The sequence below is a fragment of the Engraulis encrasicolus genome, chromosome 4 (genome assembly GCF_034702125.1).
Source record: "Engraulis encrasicolus isolate BLACKSEA-1 chromosome 4, IST_EnEncr_1.0, whole genome shotgun sequence".
Taxonomy (NCBI): Eukaryota; Metazoa; Chordata; class Actinopteri; order Clupeiformes; family Engraulidae; genus Engraulis; species Engraulis encrasicolus.
This window is the reverse complement of record NC_085860.1, coordinates 14978794-14991949: the sequence shown is the minus strand read 5'-3', so window position 1 is coordinate 14991949 and position 13156 is coordinate 14978794. Positions and strand designations below refer to the sequence as shown.

General features: G+C 41.9%; 1 protein-coding gene across 5 annotated transcripts in view; it reads right to left on the bottom strand.

The window, feature by feature from the left end:
* The window catches only part of tp53i11b (tumor protein p53 inducible protein 11b), a 72301-nt gene that overhangs the window by 24606 nt on the left and 34539 nt on the right, over nt 1-13156 (bottom strand). For 3 of the 5 annotated variants that reach the window (XM_063196763.1, XM_063196762.1, XM_063196761.1), the window contains one exon: nt 1840-1977. In XM_063196763.1, coding sequence (XP_063052833.1) covers nt 1840-1968 — 129 coding nt within the window. In that variant the 5' untranslated portion in view covers nt 1969-1977. Of the gene's footprint in view, nt 1-1839; nt 1978-10760; nt 11348-13156 lie in introns of those variants that run through there. The other 2 variants (XM_063196758.1, XM_063196759.1) reach the window with 2 other exon arrangements.

Here is a 13156-nt window from a genome sequence, read left to right as displayed (position 1 = left end):
ATGGTTGAGATTGGACCTCCCTCTTCACATATAACGTATAAGTAAATTTGCACCACTTGAATTGATGGTTGTGGTACATATGTGGGACACAAAGGATTACGAGCAGGGTTATACACACAATCTGGTAATGAACACAAAATATGGTTGCACACCGGGACTTAAAGTGCATATTTTAGGTACATCGGCTACATAAGCCATCTCTCTTTCTTCTAACTGGTTCCAGCTGGGTTAGCGTGGAGGTGGGGAATAGAGGGAAGAAAACTCACAAGAACAAATCCTTTGCTCTTTCTCAGGGGCAGCAAAGCTGCGTTGGAAGCGAAGCGTGTAGGCAGTCAGGCAGCATCCCCAATCAGAGCCGAGCTGTGGGAATTTGGACTGACGTGCACTCGTAATGAGTGTGACCTGTACACACGGCTGGTTAATGAGCGTATCTGTACGCCGCTGGATATTTCAGAGCCCTGGTGGGAAGAAGCTGCAGTATGAGAGTAAACTGTGGCCATGTCAACAGCACCAGGCAACTGAAATATGTTTTGTGTAGCCTACATACTGGTATAATGATTTTTAGTGACTCTAATTTTCAACATTCATTATCTAATCATCTTGTCTAATCCGTATTTTTGAAGTACACAAGATGGTACCAATTGAGGGCATTGGAAAAAGGAAGCACTAGAAGTTATGAATATAAAATAAATTGACGCAAAATCTGTTCAGACTACAGTATGAAATGTGAGTATTGCAATTCTATCCTGCGTTCCTGCATGTCTTGTTCTCCAACACTGCAGAGTGTGGCTCTCTACCAAAATCTCAAATCTATACATCGGATTAACAATATTCTCAAGTTTGAAAGCAATACATCTCAGAATGAGCTATTCCAACATGGATGGTAGGGCTGTAGTGCATATAGGGTGTTTTTAACAACCAAAACTAGCCTTTCTGTACAAAAGCACCGAGTGATCTCCACCCTGAAGTACATATAGGATGTTTTTAACCCCCAGAACTGAGCTTTCTGCACAAAAGGACTGAGTGAATGATGGAGGCAATGAGTGATCTGAAAGTGCTGTAGTGCATATGCAACGTTTTCTGCCCCTAAAACGAACTAAAAGGTTCTCTGCACAAAGGGACTGGGTGATCTCCATCCTCTGCATAGAGGCAAGGGGTGATATCAAAAGGCCTTTACTTTTGATCTTCTCCATATCAAAATGCCCTTACTCTTTCATTTTCTCTTTATTTCTTACATGGACTGAGCTACCAGAAATGACCACCAGCTATGTTGTGTGGCAGAGATGCAAGATCCTAGTCACTCTCACATCACAGAATGACCTTTGAGATGGAGGTGGCTGCTCGGGAGCTATTCCAACATGAGCAGGACAGAGGTGCTGCAGTGCATATGGGATGATTTTTCTTCCACCAGAACTACATTTACAGAACTGCAATTATTGTTTATGTCTTAGTTCTACATCAATACTAGCCTGATTATCATCGACTTTCAAATCTCTTCAAGACTTGGTCTGACCAAGAGCATAAGAATTAACGTTTCTCAAATGGCATGGTTGACCTACTTCCCTTGATTTGCTACTGGTCGAGGCCAGAAAAGGCCATGCTGAAGTTTAAACCAAACATTTTCTTAGTCCCAATAGAACGTCTCTGCTTAAACCGTCACTGCTTTGAACACGCCTGATATTTTTTACCCCCAGAACTGGGCTTTCTGCATGAAAGGACTGAGTGATCCCCATCCTCCACATGAAAGCCATGGGGTGATATAATGGGTGATCTAATGTGTGATATGATGGCTTCAGTTCCTGTTCCGTGTTCCGGAGGCGTTAATGCCCTTGGGCTCACCTTTGACCTGTGCACCTCTCCATCATCGTCCTCACCGCCCACGCCGAGGATCTTGCGCGTCTTGAGCCGGCTCACCAGGTCTGTCTGACTGTGTTTCTTCATCAGGGGCGGGTGGGATTTAGCAGCCATACTAGAAGGCTGTAGGGAGAGAGAGAGAGAGAGAGAGAGAGAGAGAGAGAGAGAGAGAGAGAGAGAGAGAGAGAGAGGGTTCAGATTTTTAAGGATATATATATACATAAATATAAAACAAAGTATGCTCCAATATAGCACCACCTATCGAAAAATACAACATGACATGAATTCAAGCGGCTGGTTGCCATGGCAGTGATGCAAACAACCAATAATTCATGTGATCATCAACAGTGCAATAATGAAGTCACTTAAATATGGATTACATATGGATTACACAGATCAATATTCTTATGTGTGCTACTACTGTACACACCTCTGTGCACAACAACAGCAATATATATACGGGAAAACACATGTACAGAAATGTGTTCAATACTGCATATCTCCTCCAACAATCCCCCAAAGCTCTACCCCACATCCCTGCTGAGCAGAGCTGGACTGGCCATCCTGCAAAGCGGGCATTTCCTGGTGGGCCCCGCACCCTCGTGGGCCCCTATTTTCAGTGTAAAATGTTAAAAAAACACACATTTTACATTTCTGAAAATAGGGTCCACCGGAGAGTCAGTTCTGCGTCACTAATTATGAGGGGCCCCTTTAAGCCAAGAGTGCCCGGGCCCTATTTCTCCCCCAGTCCAGCCCTGCTACCGAGCGAGAGGAAGGGCAGCAATACTGCACTTGGACCTCCTGCTTGTCAACAGCGTACCGCCATTAATGGTTTTCTATTCAATACTCACAAGCGAGTCCCAAAACACTAACCTCATTCTCAAATCCAAATCCATACCAACAACTCCCTGTCGACTACTCGCCCGCACAGCACAGCCAGGGTTTTGTTCAAAGTGCACGGCACGCCATAAGCACACATTGCCCAACATAAAACGCAACATTTTGTTATTTCACAGGAGGAATTGTGATTAGATTCCGGCGTGACTGTCAAAGCTGATTACATGTCACTTAGTCAGCTATGAATGTTTTAGCCGCCAATTGACTCAGCTGTTTATGTTGCAGATTATGCATAACGAGATGAATAATAGGAAAACCATTGTGTCGCCACAAAACAACATTCAGGATTCAGAAGAGGAATGTTTGCAAATCCAGTGACTATGTGACTGAGTATGGCAAGTCAATTTCCTGTATCACAAGAGAGTAAACATAGTTGTGTGGGGTGTCAATGACATTGGGAGTTAGAGTTTCCCAGGAAATCTTTCACTTCACTTCACATTGTTGGTGAATCAATCCAAATTACACAACAATTTTTGTTTCAATGATTTTTAGGCTGAATTTATGGCCCTTCTCAAGAACCATACTCATGCTTTGTGATTTCATGTGTTAGTAGTGAGGATCTCTTTTCTTAGCATTTTTAAAAGAAATTCAGTGAGTGTAAGCACATGCTGGAGTTTAAATTGCCTATGATGTTCATTTTTATCACACAGACTGATTCAACTTCAACTTCATATCCCCCTGACCTACTTAGACTACTAGTGGGGTCGTATTAGGCTCAGTCATTTCAAATTGGTGTTAAAGTTTGGTTTTCACTTCCAAGTTGAAGTTTAGGGTCTATAGAACAATTTGAGTTCGAGTGTCAAACACGCAGATAACAAAATGGCCTGCGGGGGCGCTCTAAAATATATAAACTGCTATATCTTTTGATTATGTAAACCAAATTTAACATATGAGGTATGTATGGATTCAGCATGAAGGGGTGAAACTGGTGAGCTAACTATTCGGTTACCAGATTAAACACACACTATGTAATAAACACACTTTTAGCCAATGGACAGCAAAATCCGGGCTTTTTTAAGATAAAGGGTTGAAATGCCCTCAAAGTTGCAATGAAACATAATTTATTGTTACAAGCTATTGTAAATAAAGCCTGGGTGATCACTTAAGTTGATTTGTTCAGAATATCCCTGAAGCACACAGATACTTAGGATACCTATACACAAATATGACAGCATAAAGCCTATGTCATACTTAGCACCCAACTTGCAACTTTGAGTTTATGAATTTAGGATCATGAGTAACAGCTTTTTCTTCAATCAAGCCATCATTTTATTCACAAAAAAACTTTATATCTAAAATAGAGTAAATCAATAATAATAATAATAATCATAATGATAATAATAATAATGATAAGGATAATGATGATGATGATATACTATGAGGAACAACAGTTTTTCCGACATTCAAAAACAAATAGAAGACATATGGCTAACATTTATCCCAATACTCCACTCTACAATAACTATGACAGAGAACAGATACAATAACAGTCAGTGGTCAGTCTTAGAAATTGCTTGTGCACTTGCACAGACGTGTGCACTTTAACTCTGCCTTCATGCACTTGCACCAAGATCTGGCAGGTGTATTTGTACAAGTACTAGTACAGCTGCACTTCACCTCTAGTTGGAATACATCTTTGGCAACGGCATCTTTGGTAGTGTTGTCCAAATCTGGGAACTGTCCATTTGTTAGCAGATTGGCAGGCATTTCTGGCAAATGCAGATAATACGATAATTTTTTATTCCTGTCAACTGTGCTGGTAACAAATGGACAGTTCCCAGATGACAGAGATGTCCATAACAGCAGATGATTGTGTCTTCCATGTATGAAATAGTCCTATAGTATTATTCAGTATGCTTGCCAAAGGCCTCTGCCTGCCCCCAGCAAGCATACTAATTGTTGTCCGACAGTTTATTATTTAGTATGCTTGCGGGAAAGCATACTAATTGTTCATCGACAGTTTATTATTATTCTACGTTTTTCCATTCACCTCCATTCCTAGTATGGTGGCTTTGAATCGTTGCAGCGTTAGAGATAGAGAGACGGTTTGAGTGCCAAAACGAACAGCTGGAAAAGGGCTCAAGGTGGTGTATTTTTCGCTGGCCTACCCCCTTTCATTCGTTCACCAGATTCGTTTTCCTCAGTTTTCCTCTGTTTTCCCCTCATTGAAATGAATGGTAGAATGGTCAAGATAATGATGTCACAAACTGTGTCAGTTAGAGTGAGAGGTGACCTGTCCTGGGGTTTTTAATAGAATAAATTAAACCGCTTCACCTTTCGACTAGGTAAAGGCATTGTCAGAGAGGTCTTGGCTCTGAATACAAACTGTGTTAAGATCATTAGCCAAAAATGTTTGAGAGAGAGCAGTTTTAAAATCCCTATGATGTGACCCCATTCACTTAGAAAAAATGTGTGAACAGCTCAGCGCATAGGCCTGAATATGTCCACTTTTTGACTGAACCATTTGGCCTAGAAAAGTGATCTCAGCTTTGACATGAAGAACAGGGTTATGCCATTTGTGTGTCAATATCATTTGACAACTTGTAAAACTTTTGGAGATAAGGCTGCACATATTACTCAGCTATTGACTGCCAAACTGTCACCTTTAGAATCTTCATTCATACACTCACACATGCAGCCTTGTAGAACCTGGACAACCGTGGCCTAATATGCTGCTGTGGCCACTCTATACAGTAAGTGGCAGTGGCCTACTGGGTATCAGGTGTTGGTCTGTCAGAGGGTTGCAGGTTTGAATCCCACCCTTACCTCTCCCTACCCACCAATTGCTGAAAGGCACCTGAAGCATCTCCATACATGCACGTGCCAGCACACAAACACACGCACACGCACACACACACGCACACGCACACGCACGCACACGCACGCACACACACGCACACACACACACGCACACACACACACACACACACACACACACACACACACACACACACACAGAGCTCTATCTCTTTCCCTCGTGTTTCTGTGTGTGTATACAACAGCTCTGTATGTATGTGTGTGTGTGTGCAGAAGCCGCACGCATAGGCTACTAATAGCATTGTCTCTCCGGAAATGCAGTTTTAATAATAATAATAATAATAATAATAATAATACTATTGATTTATTTTCTTTTAGATATAATTTTTTTGTGATTTTATGTGTTGATAGAGTATGGCTTGATTGAAAAACGCTGGTACTCATGATCCTAAATTCATAAACTCAAAGTTGCAAGTTGGGTGATAAGTATGACATAGGCTTTATGCAGCCATATTGTCATGACACAGAGGCAGGAAACAAGATTAGAAGTCATTCAGGTTGTTTAATTTCCAAACTTGAACAAAGGCAGATGGGATGAAACAGAAACTTATCGTCATCACACAGGAGATCAAAAACATAGGCAGTCCAACAGAAAAGTTCCTCTCTGGTAAGATAACAGCGTCCAACAGAAAAGATCCAAAAACGAATGTCCAACATAAAAGTCTGTACAACCTGGGACGAAGCAGGAAACAAGAAGTCAAGGAGCTGGGCGTCCAGGAACAAGGAACTTGGAAGAGCAACAAGAAGAGGTCCGTGGCCTGTAGCGTGTGTCTCCGTTGAAGAGGTCAGAGGGAGAGTGCAGAGTGAGAGGGGTTTATAAAGGGCCATGGGGAATAGGCTACAGGTGCTGGTGAGTGGCAGATAGTTGATTGGATGATTGGGAAATGGGGCTGGATAATTGGGCAATCAGTAAACAGGGGAGTTAGATTGAGAGATTGTAGGAGCAGAGTGACAGGGGGGCGTGGCTGGCTGGGAACCTGGTGGGAGCGTGACACATATTTGCGTATAGGTATACTAGATATCTTTGTGCTTCAGGGATATTCTGAACAAATCAAGTTGAATGATATCCCAGGCTTTATTTACAATAGCTTGTAACAATAAATTATGTTTCATTGCAACTTTGGGGGTATTTCCAGTCTTTATCTAAAAAAACCCCCCTGAATTTTGCTGTCCATGGGCTAAACGTGTGTTTATTACATAGTGTGTCTTTAATCTGGTGACCAAACACTTAGCTCACCAGTTTCTCCTCTTAATGCTGAATCCATACATGGGTGGTTGACGTTTAAGGGCGTAACGCAAAAAAAAAAAAAAGTTTTTCAAATTCCTGAAAAAAATGATGGATAAAAATTGGAAAAAAATAGAAAAAAATAAAGCACTTAGTGGTCTGTGGAATTTCACCTTATTTTTGCCATTTTTGGGAAAATGTGTCCTGCATCAACACATAGCATAGTCATGTCACACCGCAGGAAAATGGAGTCACACCACAGGGAATTCACTGCATTATGGCCATTTTAATCCTTTTGTATACATGACTGACATCTGAGCTCATGCGAACTTGATAATAATATTGTGTTTAATCTTAATATGTGTTTTCATTAATAAAAAAACTTTTTTTTCCTCCTATAAGAGCAGTCACACCACAGGACACCATAAAATGAACCTAAGCATTGCGTGACAGAAAGATTGCAATATGAAGACATATTAAGAGGTTAAGAGTCACCTTAAACTTCCACAGCACTCTCCAATAACTGAGGTACTGACTGGTTAGGAGCCAGTCTTTAAGACCCTTGTAGTTGGCCTTGCAGCTGCCCATTCACAAACATTGACATACATGTCACCCCACAGGACGCAATTTGTGTTACGAAATTGAACTTGTAGTTAATATTACTTTCTTGAGTTTTTTCCACATTCACATATCTTAATCTAAAGTTAAGATTTATGCAATCATGCCAAATGCTTCATACATTATTCAAAATGTTGTTGGTTAATTTATACATATATTATTATATATTGTTTCATTAATGTTACAGTCACACCGCAGGAAATTTGACATATAAACCTTTACATAAATCTTAACAAAAATGTTTCTTCTCATTTAAGACTAATATGAAACATAATGTACCACATCTTCTTTCATTGACATTTGTTTTTTAAAGGAAAATAACAGTTTTGTAGGTTTTTAACCAATGTTACGAAAAAACAAGGCGTCACGTCTCCCACCCACATACCTCATATGTTACATTTGGTTAAACTAATCAAAACTTATAGCAGTTTATACATTTTAGAGCGCCCCCAGCAGGCCATTTTGTTATCTGTGTGTTTGACACTCGAACTCAAATTGTTCTATAGACCCTAAACTTCAACTTGGAGGTGAAAACCAAACTTTAACACCAATTTGAAATGACTGAGAAAAAATGCACATGCCTACGAGCCCACTATACTTTTTATCTCTATACATCAAGGAAAAGAAAGTTGAAAGTTTGGGAACCAGTACATATATGGGTCATTAACAGATCTTCAAATCCATTGCTCTGGGCAGGAAGTAACTACTTGGTGCTGTATTTTCTTTATTTAAGAACCATGTACAGCATGTGGTTCCCAAGCTGGGGGTTGGGACCCCTCGGGGGTCACGAAGGTACTGAAGGGAAGTCGCGGACAAAAGGGACATTGCATAAAAACAGAAAATCTACAAGTTAACAACTAAGATCTAATACTGTAGATGAATTTGCTGTCCTGTGGATTTCTAGCAATAGTAGTGGACAAACTATTAATGGAAAATCTAGCCAGATATAGAAAATCAATTCCAAAAGGGGGTCCCCATTGAAAATGTCTTTCAAGTGATGCCTATATACTGTATGTTAGCCAGTGCCCGTGTGCGTGGCTAAGAGGAAAGGAAACTTGCCAGCTCTACCAACATTAATGCTAGTAAATAATGGTTAGCACCTGGGGCAGTAGCATTAACAGACCTTCAAATGCATTGCTCTGGGCAGGAAGTAACTACTTGGTGTTGTATCTTCTTCATTCAGAGCCATAATGTTGTACAGTCTTTCAAGTGATTCCCATATACTGTATGTAAGCCAGTGCCCGTGTGCATGGCTAAGAGGAAAGGAAACTTGCCTGCTCTACCAACAACATTAATTTTCATAAATAATGGTCAGCACCTGAGGCAGTGCTAGTGCTTATGTAAGCTTGCAGTGCAAGATAAACTGCACAATTAACAGAAATGTAGCAGTATTCCTGTGGCCTTCTGAGAGACTTTTCACCGTCCTATCTTCAAAGTAGACACATCAACAGGAAAGAAAGGCAAAATTCTTCAGTAAGACAAAAAGAGAAGGTGATGAAAAAGTGAAAATGGGTACTCGTTTCAATCTACTGTCAAAGAAAACATTACACAAGGGTTATATTACGCAAGGTAAAAAAGGGCATTGTTCCACCACAAAGTTCAGAAGATCACCCCTCACGGTTTTGTCAATATTGCACCGTATTGTAAGCATGAGTCTGCATACTTTATACTGTGCACAAAATAAACATAAAATTCACATGGCAATGCATCTATGCACCAAAAGTGCACATACAAACGTATCCTGCAGCAAGTACGTCCCTGGCCTAGTCTTGGCTCAGTATCCTTCAAGAAGTTAATACACTACTGGCTAAAGGCAGGAATATGCTTGCTATGCAACTTTCATGTACCCTCACAGCCATGCACAAAGACCATGTGCATATTTGTGGCAGAACAATACTGAAGGTGAGGGGGCGGGATAACTAATGAGGCTCTCCTCAAGACTTTCCACCACTGTTTGTCTGTCAACATCACTGACCGATGCAATTTTTTCAGAAGATCACCCCTATATCACCCCAAAACCATTAGGCTAAGGCAGCTAGGCGTCTTCCCAAAATATTGGGAGTCTCCATTTCCCTCAGATCTCACACGTGACCTCACTACAATAGAGTTTACAAAAAAGACTTGGCAACCCTGATTTGGTATGTGTACACAGTCTGAGTATCTTTCAGACATAGGTCAACATCCATCCAAGACCATTACCACCACAACACAGCAGAGCAGGGCAGAGAAGAGCAGAGCATTACAGCTGTAATTTCAGCACTTTCACCACAGTCAGGTAGTTGTCATTCGAGACACGTCCATGTAATGGTGAGATTGCTACTTGGAGGAGCCATCAAGAGCTGTGGAGTCACTCCTCCGTCTTCTCTTGCTTGCGGCCTTGTTATGCAAGGCAAGAAGTCATAGACAATAGACATTTTATTCAATTTCATCCAATATCTCGCGAAAGCACACTTCAAAAGGCATCTTCTCATTTGCAATCAGGATGTTGAATGGGGGAAAGCCCCCAAAAGTTGCTCTGTCTAGGCTGACGGCGGGGAAACTTTGCTTTCTCCACGGAGGCAGGGTGTCAGCGAAGCTCGAGGACACAAGCAACATGAGAGGACGGGAGGTAGGATATTGAGTTGGACCCTTGGTGCCAAAAGCCCCCTGTGGCAGAGCAGGTGACGGGGACATTTGGGGACATTGGGGGTGGGTTAAAGTGGTGTCCCCAGGGCGGCATTGGGGGTGGGGTAAGGTGCTGTCCCCACGGGGCATTGGGGGTCGGGTAAGGTGGTGTCCCCGGCGTGAGTCAAAGTAATTGGCCACATGGCCACTCAGAATGGACCATGGAATGACAGGGGTCTGATGCCTGACAGGACCTTGATAGAGGTGGAAAGGTGTTTCGCTCTCCGCAACACTTCACCGCACCTCTTTCTCACAGCTGTCGACAGCCATCAAACCTCAATTTGAGTGCGCAAAAAAAAACATTGAACCCCCCCCCAAAAAAAACCCTCAAAAACATGACTCTTTTTTAGTCTTCCCTGAGGGAACACGACAGAACAAATACTTGTTCTGGTTTTCTCCAAACACATGAATGCCAATAATCAGGACAGCTGAATTAAGAAGTCATATACATACATAATTACACCCACTGTCATTTAGTCAAGCACCACACATACTGTAGAGTTCGGATAAAACCCTTTTTGTCAATACGTAATACACAAATGTCCAATGTACTCATACACCACAAAGAACTACGGTAACAGTTTAGGAGTCTTACTGTTACCGAGTACATATTGTTAAATTCATTTAATGTACGTAATTCCATCTCCTTCCTAATCAACTAGCTTTCAGGGAAAGAAAAGATTACCTTGAAAGTTACCTTCTTTTTGCCCATTTTACTCCTTGTGAGGTGGAGATAGAACAACACAAACTGCTCTAAAGGCAGACTCTAAAGGTATGCCATGAGTACCTGGAGATTACTTGTGTGAGCATGTTTAGCCTGGGAGGGGTTTTGGAAGGAGCAGAGATGACTCAAGACCAGCTCACCAGAATCACATCGCACAGTGCCAGATTAGGGAGAGGGGAAAAACAAAGTGGAACACAACAGCATTTCTTATCTAGATAATTGACAAACAAGTACATACTGGCATGTAAAAACAAAACACCCCAGTACATCAAGCTTCAGCTGTGTGAGCCACCAAAGATAACCATTGAAGGAGCCCACACAGTATCCCCAGTAGGAATGAGGAGAGCTGAATAAGAGAGCATTCAGTAGGCAAAGAAAGCAGACGCGACAAACATAAAATCAATATAATTTGTGAGTAATTTAAGAGTTATAAACTCTAAGTTGTTAGCCGTGTTAGCCATGTGACAGCCAGTAAGGCTTTAAGGCTGTAACTTATAGAGGAGGGAATTTTTGGAGGGAATTTAGAATGGTCAGCTTCAAGATCGGAGATAAGTTTCAGACTTCAGCCAAGTTTCCCCTTGGAGCATTTGAGATGAAAGGAATAGATTAGACCTCGATGAGGAGGAAGAGGAGGAGGAGGAGAATAAGAGGAGGAGGAGGAGGAGGAGGAGGAGGAGGAGGAGGAGGAAGAGGAGGAGGAGGAGTATAAGAGGGGGGAGTCTTAGGACCCGGGCAGGGCCGGATTAAGATGGCCTGGGGCCCCTAGGCTACAGGTTGCTGTGAGGCCCCCCAGAGGGCACAGACAGTGTCATAATTGGGAGCTAGGAATTCAGGGTACCAAGTCTACCAACTGCACTCAACAGGGCAGATGAGTTTTTCTATATTGCCTCTAATCACAATTCTGCATTTTTTCCACATTTGTCCAGTCAGGGTGCCCCTGGCAGGTAGGGGCCCCTCGGCTGCAGCCATATCTAGCCTGTGCCTTAATCCGGCCCTGGACCCGGGTCAGGAAATGGAAATCCTCCTTTCAAAGGCAATGCAATCCACCCACACAGGCAGTCAGACAACCAGACACACAGACAACCAGACATATAGGCACATGCGAATACAAACACACACACACACACACACACACACACACACACACACACACACACACACACACACACACACACACACACACACACACACACACACACATACCAGGTCAATCAACTGAATGAGAAGTGGTTTTCAACTAATGGACAAACCGTTCCCTCAGTCCAAAAAGCACTTACTAAAGCCATTTACTCAACTAGACTGCCTGTGCAGTCGCCTTCGACTGCTTAAGGTATATCCCCGAAACGCGACGCTTCCAGTCCCCCATCATTCCTACCACTCCCGTCCACCATTTCGTAAACGTATATACAGACGTGACATGACGCGCATAGGCTTAAAACCAAACGACTATTGTGAAAATGAAGCAAAAAATGGGGCAAATGGTAATACTGTTTTAATGGTTCAGTGGATATACCACATTAGGTACAGTGTAATAACCAGTGTAACAATAATTAATACAATGTAATTTTTTTACTTACATCATGTGTTTGTGCGTAAGTGGTATTACATGGTATTGCATATTGTTACACTGGTATTACACTATATTACATGGTATTGCATACTGTTACACTCGTTACTACACTGTACCTGATATTGCATATTGTTACACTGGTATTACACTAGTATTAAATGGTATTAAATATTGTTACATTGGTTATTACACTGTACCTAATATGGTAGATTCACTGAAATGGTGAACCATTAAAATAAGGTGTTACCGGGCAAATCAATCCACTCAGAAGTTATGGGCCAAATGAAAATTCCGCCATTTTGAATGTGTTGTCTTCCAAACTCGAATCAGTTCATGGACCTACCCTAGAGCATTCACACACAAAATCTGGGACAAATCCATCCAACCGGTCAGTAGTTATGGGCCAAACAATAATTCGGCCATCTTGAATTCAGCCATCTTGAAAGTGTTGACCTCCAAACTCGAATCAGTTCATGAACCTACCCTAGAGCATTCACACACCACATCTGGGACAAATCCATCCACCAGGTCAGAAGTTATGGACCAAACAAAAATTCGGCCATCTTGAATTCAGCCATCTTGAAAGTGTTGACCTCCCAACTCGAAGCAGTTCATGAACCTACCCTAGAGCATTCACACACCAAATCTGGGACAAATCCATCCACCCGGTCAGAAGTTATGGACCAAACAAAAATTCGGCCATCTTGAATTCAGCCATCTTGAAAGTGTTGACCTCCAAACTCGAATCAGTTCATGAACCTGTCCTAGAGCATTCACCCAAAAAATC